The sequence below is a fragment of the Podarcis raffonei genome, chromosome 6 (genome assembly GCF_027172205.1).
Source record: "Podarcis raffonei isolate rPodRaf1 chromosome 6, rPodRaf1.pri, whole genome shotgun sequence".
In the NCBI taxonomy this organism is placed as follows: Eukaryota; Metazoa; Chordata; class Lepidosauria; order Squamata; family Lacertidae; genus Podarcis; species Podarcis raffonei.
Window position 1 is genome coordinate 30,152,039 of NC_070607.1, and position 16,546 is coordinate 30,168,584.

The window sequence follows — 16,546 nt, forward strand, 5'->3', positions numbered from 1 at the left end:
GGCGGCTTCCAACAGAATATTAAAATACAGTAATGCATCAAACATTAGAAGCTTCCCTAAACAGGGCTGCCTTCAGATGTCTTCTAAAAGATTGGTAGTTGCTTTTCTCTTTGACATCTGGTGGGAGGGCATTCTACAGGGCAGGTGCCACTACTTAGAAGGCCCTCTGCCTGGTTCCCTGTAACATGGCTTCTCAAAGCGAGGGAACTGCCAGGAGGCCCTTGGCACTGGACCTCAGCGTCCAGGCAGAACGATGGGGTTGGAGACGCTCCTTCAGGTATACTGGACCGAGGCCGTTTAGGACATGGCTCCTGAATGAAAATGGTCAGGCCCAGAGCACTGACTCAGGCCAATGATGCAACATGCAGCCCCCTCTGGAGATATGTTATTTTATGATTGAATGATCCAGGTATGCCCAATGCAGTGGTATCTACCTTCTAGCAGAGTTGGATTTAGAAGGGAGCAAGCCTATATCAAGTATACATTCAGATAATCAGAGCAGGGCCTTTCATCCGTGGCTCATGGGAACCTTTAATTATTTAATTCATTTATGTCTTTCAGCGCACTTATTTGAGAATTAACTGCCACGCATGCTGTAAAATGGAAATAGCTGGTAGCTTCTTTCCATTACTTTCTGGTGTTTTGTTTGGACTGCTTACATGATAGTAAGAACTTCACTAATCCTGTAAGAGAAAGCTAATGGGGAAGTTACATAGCAATGTGAAGTATATATGACTCTTTGTAGACTCTCTAGATTCTTTCCTGGCATGTTTGATAAATCTCTGAAAGACCTTCACTTTCTCTTTTTTAGTTGAAACTCCTGTAAGGAATGGAAACTTCAGTTAATTATCCTGATAGTGTCTGGAAACACTTTTTGCAAACTGGACAAGTCATGTCTAAAGATCCGCAGTAGCAAAGAAAGTTGCTGCCCATCTGCATCACATTAATTAATTAATAGTGAAAAGTATATCGTGTTCGTTGACAGGCATGCGGGAAAGAAAACCAACAGCCGTTTAGTAATATTTATATTTCCCCGGTACAACGTCAATGTTTGAATGTGTTCTTTGGCCCTTTCCAAGAATTTTGGATCCGGTATGTGCCATTTCTGGCCCTCTTCAAGCCATTCAGAAATTATTTTAAAATTATGCTGAATGTAGAAGCAGAGGCTGCATTGTACAAACCACAGTCTAGCAGATCTCATTGGCAATGCCATTCATTAACTCAAAGGGTCATGTAGGACCTGAGGATCTGTTTATCCTATGCATGATTGGGTTTAATGTATGTTTGCAGGATCAATTTGTCCAAGAGGAATAAACTGGTAATCCACTAGACGGGTGGTTTAGCTGGGTCAGCAGGATAAAACATAGTCCAAGACCAGGAAGTGTGGAAGCTTGGCTTGAGAGTGGTTCCAAGGAGAAAGGATGAAGTGGCAACAGAGGCAGGGTAGCCAAACTCCACTAGGCTGGAAACTGGAGATGTGTTCAATTAGTAAAAGAAGAAGTACCGGTATATGCTGGCACCCATCTGTCTCAACAGACAGTTGAGGGCGCCTCCGGGAGAGAAGTTCACACTGCTGTAGAAGCACAGCACTGTGGGCTGCAGAGACTGGTAACTTGTGACTGCTGCATCCCCTGTTGTTTTGGCTGCGTTAGCAACACTGAATAGACCTCTCTGGGGCGCAAGCCTGGGTGTGTCTGGAAGTCTTGTGCTGCCCAGACAATAAGCCCTCCCTCTGGGCCTAGCTGATGTGATCCAAAGGAAAGTAGAGCAATACATTTTGCACCAAATTGGCTGCAGGAGTTGCCAGAAGGAGACGCCATCCAGCTGTCTTAGGGACTCGACTCGGGATTCATGTAGGGTTTACTCCTTAGCCTTTTCTCTGCAAGGGAGTGAGTATGGATTCCTCAGGGTTTACTCCTGAAGCCTTTCTTATGATTGAGTATAGGTGCAAGGCAGTTTAGGATCAGAATTTTCACAGCTGTTATAACAGTGGTTGTTGATCCTAGATAATAGCCCTGCCTATGAAGAGAAGGACTGTGTCTCAGTGGCAGAGCAGCTGCTTTGCATGCAGAAGGACTCTGGTTCTATCTGTGGCATCTCCATGTAGGGATGGGGATGTTCTCTGTCTGAAACTCTGGAGAGCCTCTGCCAATCAAGGTAGACAATACAGAACTAGACGGGCCAGCTCATGCCATCGTTGTGTTTCTCAGTGAACATTCCTGGGTTTTGGGTGGTTCACACAACCTACTTTGCACAAGGGAGCAAGCAACGTGGCGAGCTAATGATTGGTTGAATTCAGTTCTAGCCTCATAAACGCTTCTTGAAATCACACGATTTCCTATTGTGAGAAATTTTTGGAAATGTAGCTTGATGAAGGAGGTTGTAAGCCAGTTACCATACTGAAAAATCACATAAAAAACTGGTTGTAGTAATTACTGTTAGTGGTTTTAAAGTAGACTTCTCCTGTGGTGAATGCAGTCGACCACTTACTGAGTAGTAACTTAGTACAGTTATAGTTGTGCGTGTAATTATTTGAGCAGTTTTGTAGCACCTGAACCCAATCAGAAATGTGTGAGGGTGGGACTTACCTCTGAATATATCCCTGAATATTAGGGTAGCCCTGCAGAACAGTGGTGAAAGTGGCCAAGCTAAACATCTGGCCTCCATCTACAGCTTGGTCATGGTGTAATATGAAATGGCAAAGCTGTTGCCATTTACTGTACAAGCAGTAGTGCTTCACTAGATCCAAACATCCTCACAGCGCTGAACTTGTTCCTCAACCCTTGTTTTCTACCCTGAAGTATCCCAGAACAATATAACAATTTCCCCTTAAGTAGTCACATTATTGGCTATGCTATATTGCAGTGCTGGATTATATAAAATAGCAGTTTCCAAATTGTACACAGGGGCACACTGGTCTACTCTGAGAGAACTGATATGTTATAAGAAGAACATTAATTAAGTAAGGCACCTGCAAGTACCCATCCCTGGAGGAGGAGGAGATTTGCATTTTTGCACAATTCAGTGCTCAGGGCTTTCCTGCTTCCTGTCAGCCAAAGCTGGGGCTGGCAGACGTGCCACATATCTACGTTTGGTGAGATCAGGCATCTAACTCAGTTATTTCTAATGCATCAAAAGAGGTTTCTCCTTGTGTCTGTGTATGATTAACTGCTCCAGCCTTGCCTCATCCCTATACGTTTCTGCTGTAGCAGTACTTCTATGTCTCCAGCAAGTATTACTGGATCATTCAGCAGTTTGCAATGCACAAATGCAGCGTAATTATCCAGCTCTAGAGGTAGCTGTCTCTTGCATCTCTGCATCTCTGGACTTGTCTCCTTTTGATCAGGACTTATGCTCAGAGCAGTTGCTTGGAGAAAACAACATGGAACAGGGTTTCTCTGGTGGTGGGTAACCCTAGAGGGTGGGTTGTTTGTGTATTATTTAAGTAGCGTTTTAATAACTGAATGCATACAGAATATATAGCAAAGGCTATTTTATGATTCTTAAATCAGACACACAACTGGATAGTTTATGGATGAGTTATGGTTGAGTAAGGCCAACTTTAAATAAATTGTGCAATGTACTCCTCTCATTCCAGTCTGTTAGTGAATTGATACTGCAGTCTTGCGGAGTTATCAATTTGATTGTTACAGCAAAACTGTTGGAGACCCTTACCATGGAGCTATGTTTGTGTCCGAAACTCCTTTCCCTAGTTTCTTTCTCACCTAAAATAGGAAAATATGGATTCATTCAGATCAGTGCCATTAGCAGGAAATGGTTATCAGCTTTCCCTCGCTATAACCAGTTAGTTTCCCATTGTAAGCTTCCTTGTTCTGCGCAACTGAAATGCATATGCAGATAATTGTATACATATTGTAGTTTTACTAAGAAATTCAAATGGTCACAAGTGTGCTTCCTAAGGAAACACTTAAAAGAATAAAATAGAGTGAAGTGTCTTAACTTTTATAGCATCACTCTTTCTAGGTTGTCTAGACTAACATGCTCATTCATTAATCTAAATATTTTGTGTGTGTGTTACTTAGGGATTTCTAGGTGACAGAGGACCTCCAGGACCACCAGGCCCCAAAGGTGTTGAGGTAAGAAAGCTACATTGTTCCCTTAATTTCACACCATTTTTTCCTTGAAATTTGACTCCATTTTCACTAACGTGGTTGCTTTTGTTTGCAAAGATATCGACCTTCTGTTTTGGCAGGTGTTGAATAGAAATGGTTACACATCGCTGTGCTATTTATTTCTTTTGATTCCTATGCACTGTTTAAATGAGCTGAATCTGGCAGCTTGCAGATATACTGAAGAATTAAGTTTCACATTCTGAAGAAGAATGATCTGAATGCCTAAATAAATTGAATGAAGTTGTTGAGCGCATATATTTTTTTCCTTTGTAAGGTTAGTTTTAAGAGGTATTAACGTTAAAAGATATTTCACTTGCTGTGGAGACAGTGGAGATATCTTAACATTGTGACCATCAGAAACATAAGTAGCATCAACATAGGGTTTAATGAATATCTGTTTACCTGGGGAATTTCAGTAAATACAGCCAATCAAATACTTGGTATGTGAATTCTAGATGGTGGGTGAGATAGAGATGGAGAACCTATTGCCTTCTAAATGTTGTTTGACTACAACTTCCATCAACCCTAACAATCGGCCACTCTGGCTGGGAATAATGGGAGTTGTAGTCCAACAACAATTGGAAGGCCACAGGCTTCCATCCATTCTGTTTCTAGATCTCTGACTACTGGTTATTAATTATTATTTTTAACTCTTTCATGTTTAACTGCACACAGACCATAGTACACCATGTGCTTAAAATAAACACAGCATTCAAGAATGGAGAAGAATGGCTAACCTGTTTTTATTTCAGGGAGAAGAAGGACCTGCTGGACCTATTGGGGGAGCTGGACCAAGGGTAAGTAACTTCATATTTTAGAACTGCAGTAGAAGACCTGTTGAAAGTGAAATTCTCCAACTGTTTGCCATTGTGGACATGGACACGAGTTGGGTTTGTATTTCTGTCACTGACTTTTTAGAGAGTTCACCCTGTGGCTAAGTGAATCAGTAGGGCATAGGAAAGCCGCCTTCAGATCCCTGTTTGGTAGTCTTGGGCATGAAACTATCTCTTGACGTCCCTGCCTCCTAGGGCTCTGAGAGGTTCAGATGAAAGCTGGGATGGAAACGTAGTCAGTGTTGTCCAGTTTTCTGCTTCCATCAGTGACCTGCCAGGTGCCTCAGGGTCAAACTGCGTGATGCACTTACTGCACCACATGCAGCTGTCTCTTTGTCTTTCTTAGATTAGTTACAGCCATGTCCCCCATTGTTACTGGATTGCAGTGTGCAGGGAGGTGAGGGTTATCCCTTTGCTGCTCAGCTGCGATCCTTCTGAAAACTACCCCGTCACACACCCTGTTTTATTTATCTACTTCCATCTCATGAAACATCAGGGTGCCGTTCAACAACAGGCAAACAGTAAAACATGAAAAAGCTTTTAAAACAATATTACGCCAAGAGGCCTAGAGAAGAGAAGAGGAAAAGAAAAGAAAGAGAAGAGAAGCTCTTATTGGCATCAAAGGTTACTTCCTTTTCTTCTTTTTTATAAAGACTCATCACCACTTTGGAGAGGCAATTTTAGGAGGTTGCAGTTGGGAAGAAGGGATAATCGTACCTTCTCTGTGTGTTTTGATCCCAACACATCAAGCATGACATGTAGTTTGACCCTCAGAGAAGCTCAGAGAAGTTGGGGATAATGGAAGCAGCCATCACTTGATGTTTGTTGCCACCATCTGGTCATCAAAGGTGTACTGCATCTGGATATGAAATCTGCACTGAAATGGGAATGGTTATTATTGCAAGCAGCAGTGGTTCATGTTTTCTGCTGTTCGCTTTCATGCCTCTTATCTGAGGGCCAAAGTTGACAGGACAGTGTTCACATAACTTATCAATTGGTAGGTCTGCGACATGGGTAGGGCTTTATTCCTTTTCACCTCTCTGTTCACCTTCTCTTAAAATTTGTCTGTGCACTTTTGATGGCAACAGATTTCCCATATTCCATTTCTTGTCTTTCACTGTAAGAACATCCCAAAATTCAGTATGATTTTAAGAAATAAATTCAATGAATTTTAAGGAATAAATTCAAGTTTTTATTATGTTTATTAATTTTTAATCCATTAAAATACTCTGCTAATACGACCTTTTTGTAAAAGTAATATTTGAGGTCCTTCTGCACATTATTTGTTCTGTTCCCAAACCTGGCACACATCAAATTGCCCAGGTTGTTACTGTGTGTAATACAGCATATTCTGTGTTAGTTTAAGCTTCTTTTGTTCATATAAATACAACAGCCTCTATATGTTCAATTTTCAATTCTAGCTAATCAGCAGTGGCAAAGTTTAGCTAAGCATTGCTTTTGCTGTGTCAGCGTAACTCAGCTCAGTCTATTGAAGCATGGACAGGTATTTTGTGTCAGGCATGATGCAACTCTGGTGCATTTCATGATTCCAAAGCCATTCAAAAGCAGAGGTTTTTCTTTATTTGAATGCAGGGAAAGCCTGGTCGAAAAGGTTATGCAGGTGAACCAGGACCAGAAGGCCTGAAGGTAGGGTTGACTTTTTCTGAATTTACTGTTGTAAATATATATATGTATATAAAGTATTTATTGTATAGCTAATACTAGGTTCACAGATGAAAACTGAAAGCTAGTAAAAATATATCAATTTTTATTTTAATTTATTGTTCCTTTTTTCAAAAAAAGCGACTTACAAAAATGAGCATTCAGAACACAAGGATAAATCAACCAAAAATTATTTCTCTCTCTTCCCGCTCTCTCTGATTCAACTTCACCCCAACATACCCAAGGATGAGCAGAAGATCCCCACCTTCTCTTCTCCAGCAGCCTTTCCTATTTCCACCAACATTTTCAGTATGTCCCTTGATCCACCCGAGAGGCTTTTTGGAATGTTATGGGCACCTGAGGGAGAAGGTGATAGGAAATTTCCCTTCTGTGGCTCCAAGCCATAATCTCCAAGTGTGTAGGACTTTGTGCACATGTTGGCCACCCCTTCCCTGCCCATAAAACACACAGCAGTGTCCACTCTTATAAAGAAAGTCCAAATGGTGAAGCCACCCATAATTAAGAGACCATAGTCAGCAGGAACAAATCATATAATGGTAGAATTGTTGAGCTGGAAGGGACCCCAAGGGTCATCACCCATGGCAATGCAGGAATCCTGCCCACGGGTGTCCTTTTGTGTCACTCTAGCCCAGCCCAGGAAGCTTTGGGTTGAGGGTTAATATGATGAAATGTTTAAGGCAGGGGATTGCTTGTATTGCTTTGGCTGTCCCCAACCCAGGACTTCAAGGCAGGCAACCATTTGCCAATTATTCTACCCTATCCAGACCAGCAAACCACTATCTAGACCACTTTGAGTAAAAAGAACTTACACTGCTTCTCAAAAATATACAGGCTTGGGCTGTGACAGGTGTCTAGGAGAAGAACATATCGATGCCCACAAGAGATGCCATTGTAAAAGGTGTCCCTAGACATGGTGGAACATAGGAGTAGGGGAAAATCTGCCCAATACGCTTGTTTTTTTAGTGGTTTATGGGTCATCAAAATTACCTCTGCTTGAACCTGGAATGTCGTCGGGAGTCAGGTTGGGAACGATGGTGCAGTCTGCTCCTTATGACCCACTCCTTCAGGAGGCAAGTCATTTTGCACCAGCTGAAGCCTCTGAATGTCTCTGAAAGCTCCCCCACCTTACAGTTTTACCTGGAATAGGTATATTGAAAGTGCACATAGGCCTGTTTGTGAGTAGCATCTGGTGTGGTGCAGTGTGCATTCGTTCACCTGTGGGCCATGGAAGATGGAGTGAAAAGGCCTCCTGCCTCCTGCCAAGTGCACAATTGCATCAGTTTATGAGTAACGCGTATGCATTACTTCTTCCTGAACTAATCAGCCTCATCCAACAAATAATCAATGCATATATTGTGCTTTTAAAAAGGGGCTCTGGCCAAGTAACATTATTACAAAATGCAAAATATAGCCAATTTATTTTAGCATGGCAAACTTGTAAAGATGAGTAGTACTGGAAAAGCAAAAAAAAAATTATTCTGTGCATTGATAAACTGCCTTAAGGAGAGGAAATGCACTAAGCTGTTTGAGGTAAGTAAGGATTGAAAACTTCCTCTCTGTTAAAATGAAATTGTGTGCTAAATTACTAAATCAATTTTTAAATTCACAGGGAGAAACAGGAGATCAAGGAATTATTGGGAAAACTGGTGAAACAGTAAGGATAAATTTATGTTTTATTCACAGTATGGTACATTTTGTAATGATAGCCAGTGATTTGGAATGGGAAAACTTACAACTTATGGTAAATAGTGGTGCTGGGGGCGGGGGAAGAACTTGGCATGGGTCTGCAGTTTTCAGTGGCATCCCATGCCAAGTATATTGTTCCACCCTCAGAAAAAATTAAACTTTATCCATAGATTAATATTAATAATTTTATTATTTATACCCCGCCCATCTAGCTGGATTTCCCCAGCCACTCTGGGCAGCTTACAGCCTATATAATAATGTAATAAAACATCAAACATTAAAAACTTCCTGATACAGGGCTGCCTTCAGATGTCTTCTAAATAATAAATTCAACCTTCAGCACAACTGCTTCTGTTGAGATCCTCATTTATCTTTGGGCTGCTCCAAAGTTTGAGCAGGCTGGGTTCCAAATGAAGAAGAAAAAAGGAATTAACTTGTGTCTAGATTTTAGCATATAATATCTAATTAACTATCTCAAATAGGTTTGCATATAGCCTATCAGATAAGCATTCACTTACATTGGTTGCTTTGATTGTAATGCAAATAGCAGCTTGGGAAGAGCAATTTTCTTCTGTTTTCTTCAGAAGTGTTACACTCCTGCTCCCAATCTGCTGTAGTCTCAGTAGTTATCTGTCCCACTCAGGAGCTGCTATTTGCGTTTTTAAAAACCTGCATGTTACATGCAAAGATGCATGCAATATCACATTAATTTGGTTTGTATAAAATGCTACAAAGGTGCTCACTGTTGTTATTAAGACCCCCTTGACATCTTTTCACAGAATCTATAGGATCACTTTCTTTCAATAGTTGACCTACAAACCTAACTTTGTTGTAGGCATGCTTTAATTCTCCTTTATGGTGTCCATAAACAGTATCAGTTTTCTTGTTCCCAACAACTCCTACTAAGGGCCCTCAGATCCCCGTAACGGTTTCTTACTTCAGATTCTTCCTGGTTCAGCCAAGGGCTGAAGTTTGAAAGGAACCAGGGACGTCTTAGCCATAGGCACTAGGGGTGCGGGGCGCCTGGCTCTCAGGGACACCAGGCTGAGAGTTGATTCCGGGGAAGAGCCTGCCCATCGGTTGGAGAGCCCCAACAGGCTCTTCTGCTGCGGGCGGCTGCACCGCTAGTTCAGGGGCGGCCAAGCCAGTGAGACGTTGAGGCAGCCGGCTGGCTCCGCCCTTCATGCCTGTGACTGGGTAACCGAGGGGGGGCGCAGGGCGGATCTTTGCACCCCTGTGCCGCATATTCCCTGGAAGGAACACAAAACAGCATAATTAGTACTGACTATGTGTAATGTGCCTCTGCTCCACTGAGGGGGAAGGAGCTTGTATTTCTCTGGGGACACAAAAAGAAAACAAAAGAAAGAAAGAAAGTCTTGATTAATTTAAGATTGGGTGGGTATGCTGATTATAGATGCTATTCTGCATTAGCTTTGGTATGGGGGTTTGGAAATAATTAGATCATATTGCATCTTGCTACTCAAGATGAATATCATTATTTGCTCACATTCACTCTATTTCTTCCTTTGTCCACCATGGTGGGCTCTACTGCTATAACTCAGAGAAAAGCAAAATCAAATACATGGATGCTAGACATGCACAGAGTTTCAGCTAAACCAAGCTTCTCGATAACAGTGTGGAAATGTAGCTTCAAGTGTGGCACAAAGGAATTCCATATATATATATATATATATATATATATATATATATATATATATAACAATAGGGATGCGGGTGGCGCTGTGGGTTAAAGCCTCAGCGCCTAGGACTTGCCGATCGAAAGGTCGGCGGTTCGAATCCCCGCGGCGGGGTGCGCTCCTGTCGCTCGGTCCCAATGCCTGCCAACCTAGCAGTTCAAAAGCACCCCCGGGTGCAAGTAGATAAATAGGGACCGCTTACTAGCGGGAAGGTAAACGGCGTTCCATGTGCTGCGCTGGCTCACCAGATGCAGCTTGTCACGCTGGCCACGTGACCCGGAAGTGTCTGCGGACAGCGCTGGCCCCCGGCCTATAGAGTGAGATGGGCGCACAACCCTAGAGTCTGTCAAGACTGGCCCGTATGGGCAGGGGTACCTTTACCTTTATAAAACAAAAACTTAAGCTCATGGCCATGTGCACACAATGAAGTTTACTGGAATTTGGATTTTTTTTCAAGTTGCTGTTGGTGCTTATGTTTTTCCATAAATAATTTTTAGGGCAATGCCTACCGGTATATTTCATATGCAATAAAGAGGAGATCTAGTTATAAACTCCAAAAATATTAACACAAGACACTACTAAACATGTTCATCTGCTGGGGCACAAATTCTGCATTGGAGCTAATAAAATATGGAGAAAAGTATTTTAGATGGCATTCCTTGCAATACTTTGAAACAGATGTTGGAGAATATCACCACAAGTGAAATAAATTTTGGAATAGTGGTTACACACACACACACACACACACACACACACACACTTACTTTATCATTTCATTCTTCAAAATATTGGCATACATCCCTGCTTCTTGTAAAGACATAGGTAAATATTATTGCCCCTCATTTTACAAATCAAGAATCTGAGGTAGACATTAACCAAGATGAACAGGGGAGGTCCAATCCAAAATACCAGTGTGGCATACTATCTGGAAAGAATTAGGGAGAAATGTTCATGGATTCATTGGTATTCTTTTGTAAGAAACTGTATGCCTTGCAATATAAAGCAAAACGGGGTTAAAGTTTAGCATCTGGTCTGAGCCTTTTTATTGAATCCACTGTAATTAAATTTTACGGATATTTTGTATAGGTAATCCCAGAGTTGTCTCTTGGCCTAGTGGAACTACTGAGCATTTTTTAAAAAAACAGCTGTCTCTGTGTTGCATCTCACTCAGTTTGTGGCATTTCGGTGTTTCCTTGAACTATGTTGTGTAGCCTCTGTCGGTGACTGCAGTTTCCTGGAGCTTTAAAAATAATTCTATGGTGGTTGTTCACAAGGTTCTTAAACTGTGATTCCATATATGACTCAGGGACAATCTGCGACCCCGTCTTCCGGGGCTGAACTCCCATGTGAGTCACATGACCCATGCGAGATTGTGACCCTCCAAAAACACTTGGGGGGCCACAGTGGCCAAAAGCATTTGTTTTGGGGCACCGTGTGAGATCACAGCCCTGAAAAAGTGCGGGGGGGGGGGGGAGATTGTGGCCAGAAATTGTGTGAGAGCACAGTGCCCAAAATGGCTGCCATGCTCTCACAATAAAAAATGGAATCAGGACAGCTGAGGCATATGATTCATGTGCATGAACTGATTGACAGCTATCTCTCAGGTGCTGGTGACAAGATTAATCTTGCTAAAATTTGAGAATTTTTCAACAGAATTGAATGTGAAATTATAACTAAATGAATTGTTTGTTGTTGTTTAGTCGTTTAGTTGTGTCCGACTCTTTGTGACCCCATGGACCAGAGCATGCCAGGCACTTCTGTCTTCCACTGCCTCCCGCAGTTTTGTCAATCTCATGCTGGTAGCTTTGAGAACACTATCCAACCATCTCGTCCTCTGTCGTCCCCTTCTCCTTGTGCCCTCCATCTTTCCCAACATCAGGGTCTTTTCCAGGGAGTCTTCTCTTCTCATGAGGTGGCCAAAGTATTGGAGCCTCAGCTTCAGGATCTGTCCTTCCAGTGAGCACTCAGGGCTGATTTTCTTCAGAATGGATGCGTTTGATCTTCTTGCAGTCCATGGGACTCTCAAGAGTCTCCTCCAGCACCATAATTCAAAAGCATCAATTCTTCGGCGATCAGCCTTCTTTATGGTCCAGCTTTTACTTCCATACATCACTACTGGGAAAACCATAGCTTTTACTATACGGACTTTTGTTGGCAAGGTGATGTCTCTACTTTTGAATTGCTTAGTTGAGTCTTAAATGTTTGTGCTCTCCTACTAGAGACAAAATAATAGTCATCCCCTTAGGAACACATAGACACTAATACAGAATATTGGAACAGTGGTCCGAAGGATGAAATACAAGAGAGAGGGATAACTCACTTTAAAATAGAATCCCTGGTTATTTGGTTCCAAACCACAGATATATTTGTGTAACCTTTGGCCCTACTTGCAAATAAGTATTATGTACAGAAGCGGCCTTAATTACCTCTAAAAATATTATCGATATTGTATACACTGTATGTCAAATGTATTGTTTGTTTGGTTTCTTTTCATGAAACAAAGCTGTATTTACACAATATATAACCAGACGTATATTTATTGTAAAAACTCATCTTGCAACTTTACTTCATTAGAAATGATCAAATAAATAAACAGCACATTTGGCCTATATGGTGCAGTAGCCAAAAAAGAAAAATGCTTTTAAAAAATAAAAGTAGGAGTAGTGGACTATGGTGAGTTGTGTACATAGCACTTAATTGTAAATTTGGACCAAATGTTGCAATTACTGAATTTAAGGAATATTTTTTGAGGTAGATGATAACATAGAATAGTAATGGAAAGAACTTTTTGGCTTTGGTTCAGTATTATCATAAGTGCATAAACTTGACAAATCCATGGACCTGAACAACTGAGCCTCCTCATTCTGTTTACAGCCCTCCTGGCCAAAATCTGTACCAGGTGCAGCTTCCAGACCAAGGGTAGACTGAAATAGTATATTTGGATTTTGAAATACTTTCTTGGCTTTTATAAGTGATGCATGCATAAATGTGGATGGTATCTATAGTCCCATTGATAATTAGAGATTATTAGGTTATAATTTTTCACAGTCTGAACATTTTTATCCTACATTCATGTATTGTTGGAAACACAGAGTTCCAAACTGCCCTCCTCTTTATGCAGAAAATACCACTGCTGGTGGTACCCTAAATAATAATAATAATAATAATAATAATAATAAATCATTATTATTATTTCTATCCCGCCCATCTGGCTGGATTTCCCCAGCCACTCCGGGCTGGGTTAAAAATACATTAAAACATCAGTCATTAGAAACTTCCCTAAACAGGGATGCAGATGTCTTCTAAATGTCATATAGTTGTTTATTTCTTTGAGATTTGATGGGAGGGTGTTCCACAGGGTGGGTGCCACTACCCCAAGAAGGGCCTCTGCCTGGTTCCCTGTAACTTCGCTTCTTGCAGTGATGGACCCGCCAGAAGGCCCTCGGCGCTGGACCTCAGAGTCCAGGTTGGACGATGGGGTGGAGACGCTCCTTCAGGTATACAGAAATAGTTATACATTTAATTAGAAGATAAATGTATTTAATGCTCCTTATTTGGATTTATGAGTATGGGCAATACTCACAAAAGTGATAAAAACTTGATAACAATCTCAATCAGTTTATTACGGTCATAGACCAGTTTAAATCTGATAAGAGTTTCGCCTGTTAAATTATATCTGAGTTCTAGATGGTCCATTGTTGATGACACTTTTTAAACAAGCTATATCCATCTCCCTGGACTTGTTTAGAAGTTCTAGCAGGGATGTGTAGAAACACACATATATGGTAATAAAAATTCCTGAAGCAATCTAGACAATATGCTCTAAAGCTGTCCAACAATGTCCTCATTACAGGTGAGGAGAATGATTAGATTGATAGCTCCTAATGTCTGGGGTTTTCCCCCTGTTACTTGTACAATTCTTTGTTATGCAAGATCTCCATGTGCCCTTGGCAAACATCAGTTTATTTATACTCTACATTTCCACAATGGTGGCTTACAACATACCAAATGAACAATAATGAACAAAAAAAATACACACATTAAGAACAATTAGAAATAATCATAATGTCAATGAATACAGAAAATCCACACAGAAACAATGGAAACAAGCTAACCAAATTTAACATCTTAAAACTCAACAAGAGAGAGAACAGTAGCCAACAAGGAAATAAAATTAGCATATACAATGCGGGATATAAATAAATAATAATTATTATTATTACTCCTAAAGGAATAGCATTAAATGTGTGCACACTTAGCTCTCTCTGGTTTTTCCAGAGTGAAAGGGCATCAAGGAAGCTTTATAAAATGGGTATCTGATGTGCTGAAAATCATGACACTTTTGAAGCAGCAGAGAAAAGTTGCGGAAAATTCTACAGGAATAATGGGAATGCCTTGCTATAATGGGATTTTAACAGGCACAGCTGGCCATAGTTCTTTCCTTTTTGAAGGCTACCCATGTAAGTTGTGTTTGCCACAGTTATTGCTTACAATGAGTCTGCACACACTTCCAAGCAAGCCAGTATCTTGGTTCCTCCCTCCCTTCGTTGTTGTTGTGAGCCTTGGAATGCAACAGGCTTTTTTTATATAAGGGGAAGCTAATTTGTTTAAGATCCTTATTAGATCCATGACTTTGACAGAATAGAATTTAAAACCTGAAGTGGAATTCTGCAGCTTTCCCTGGCTGGTAAGATTAGCCACCTCTTACAGAATCAGCAGATCCCTTTAGACAGCATTTGATTAATTTAATGAGAACTAAAGGAGTTCAGCCAGAGCAGATTTACAATGCTGATGAGACAAAGTGTTTTTGGGTTGGTTTTTTTGTGTGTGTTTTTTTTGGAAAGCGATGCCAAGAAAAACATTGGCTTCAGCTACTGAGAAAATTGCCCCTGGATTAGAGGGAGAAAAGTCTCAACTGTGTTGGCATGCACAGTTGAGTTTCAGATTTTTAAATTACTAGCTGGCAGAACTTTGAAACCACATTGTATTACGCACAGATGCATGTAACCTGTCTTGTCCATCGCTGAGCATAATCCACTGCATGAATGGCTTTAGACGTTTGAAAAAGATGATTGAAAGATGACATTCTTTCACACATGAAAACTAATGTGACCTACAAAAGCGTTATGTTTCTTGGCTGCCATTATTACTTGGAAACATAACTCATTGCCAAGGGTCGGAGGAAACACCCTCTGAAAATTTGATTTATATGGATGTGGATTCCTTGTCGAGAAGCCCAATATAAAATTCAGTCTGTAGACAGTCAGACCAAGATAGAAAATGTCAGCAGCAGACCAAAGGACCATAAACAGTGCCAGAATGTTGAGTTGTTGTCAGAAGGGCAAATAAGAATGTCATGTGAGCATATGAAGCTTCCTATTGGTCTATCCAGCCCAGTACTGCCTGTTCTGATTTGCTCTTTCAAGCCTGAAGCAGTGGCCCTTGCTAACCCAGTGAGTTCTTTAAACTGGAGATAAAACCCAGGATCAACCCTGGGATCTTTTGCTTCAAAGCATGTGATCCAATGTTATAGTATGGGATACCACCAATCAAATGCCTGCAAAACTGTATTTAAATACACATGTCTGTTGGTAGACAGGTATTCATTACAAGTATATGTATTCTGTTCTAGCAACAAACACACAGAGGGTAACTAAAACAATGTATGGGAGTTCTGCTAGAAGTGATATGCCTGGTTGAACTATTACAGGCTCACATTTAAGAAAAAGCATAGCCAATATTTTTTGTATAGACCTGCCTGCTTGGAAGCTTTGCACTTAACTGCCTCGTTGCTAAACTTGTTTTAGGCCTTGAGGATACCTAATTTATCTAGGAGAGGAAATCATAATTGCCTATGCCCAAAATTAAAGGGAAAATTGAAATTGCTTTAAATGATTGAGGACTTGAAGATGCTGAGTAGAACAAATTCTTCAAACTTTGTAGAAATGCCTCAGGTTTGGAGATAAGGAGCCAAAAAATAGAAGACAAGGCAATAAATCTGCAATATGATCGCAGAAGAACTGGACTGCTAATGTTTCATTAGCATACGATGTAACTATCTCAGCCAGTTTTCAAAATTAACATCTGTGTTGCAAGAGCTGTGAGTTTGTAGCATCACAAGAGTCATAAGTCTCTGAGCCATGCTTTCCAAGGTAACTCACAACAGGAAAAAAGAATTGCAACAAAACACATAGGTGCAGTTCAAATGTGCTGCCTTGTGGTTGAGCACATACCCGTCTATTTGCATCATCTGGAGAAGGAGACAGGAAGCATCTGTTTCCTGGTTTAAACTAACCACAGTTTGTTATGTCTGAACCGGGATCTGTGGTTAGTTTAAACTACAGTTTATTCGAACTAGCCAGTGTCACAGACCACAGTGTATCTTGATTTGTTTAAAGAACCAGGTTAAACCCAGAAGCGAATGCTGGTGATGTCTACCAGAGAAATGGGGTGATTGCTTGACCTAAAGCTTGATCCTGTCCATTTGTCATATTTCAGTGTTCCGTCCAAACGA

At 41.0% G+C, this 16,546-nt stretch overlaps 1 protein-coding gene across 4 annotated transcripts in view; it reads left to right on the top strand.

The window, feature by feature from the left end:
- The window catches only part of COL24A1 (collagen type XXIV alpha 1 chain), a 164,700-nt gene that overhangs the window by 78,667 nt on the left and 69,487 nt on the right, over positions 1 to 16,546 (top strand). For all 4 annotated transcript variants that reach the window (XM_053391866.1, XM_053391864.1, XM_053391865.1 and 1 more), the window contains exons 21-24: positions 4,044 to 4,097; positions 4,886 to 4,930; positions 6,560 to 6,613; positions 8,259 to 8,303. In XM_053391866.1, the coding sequence (XP_053247841.1) occupies positions 4,044 to 4,097; positions 4,886 to 4,930; positions 6,560 to 6,613; positions 8,259 to 8,303 (198 nt within the window). The remainder of the gene's footprint in view (positions 1 to 4,043; positions 4,098 to 4,885; positions 4,931 to 6,559; positions 6,614 to 8,258; positions 8,304 to 16,546) is intronic.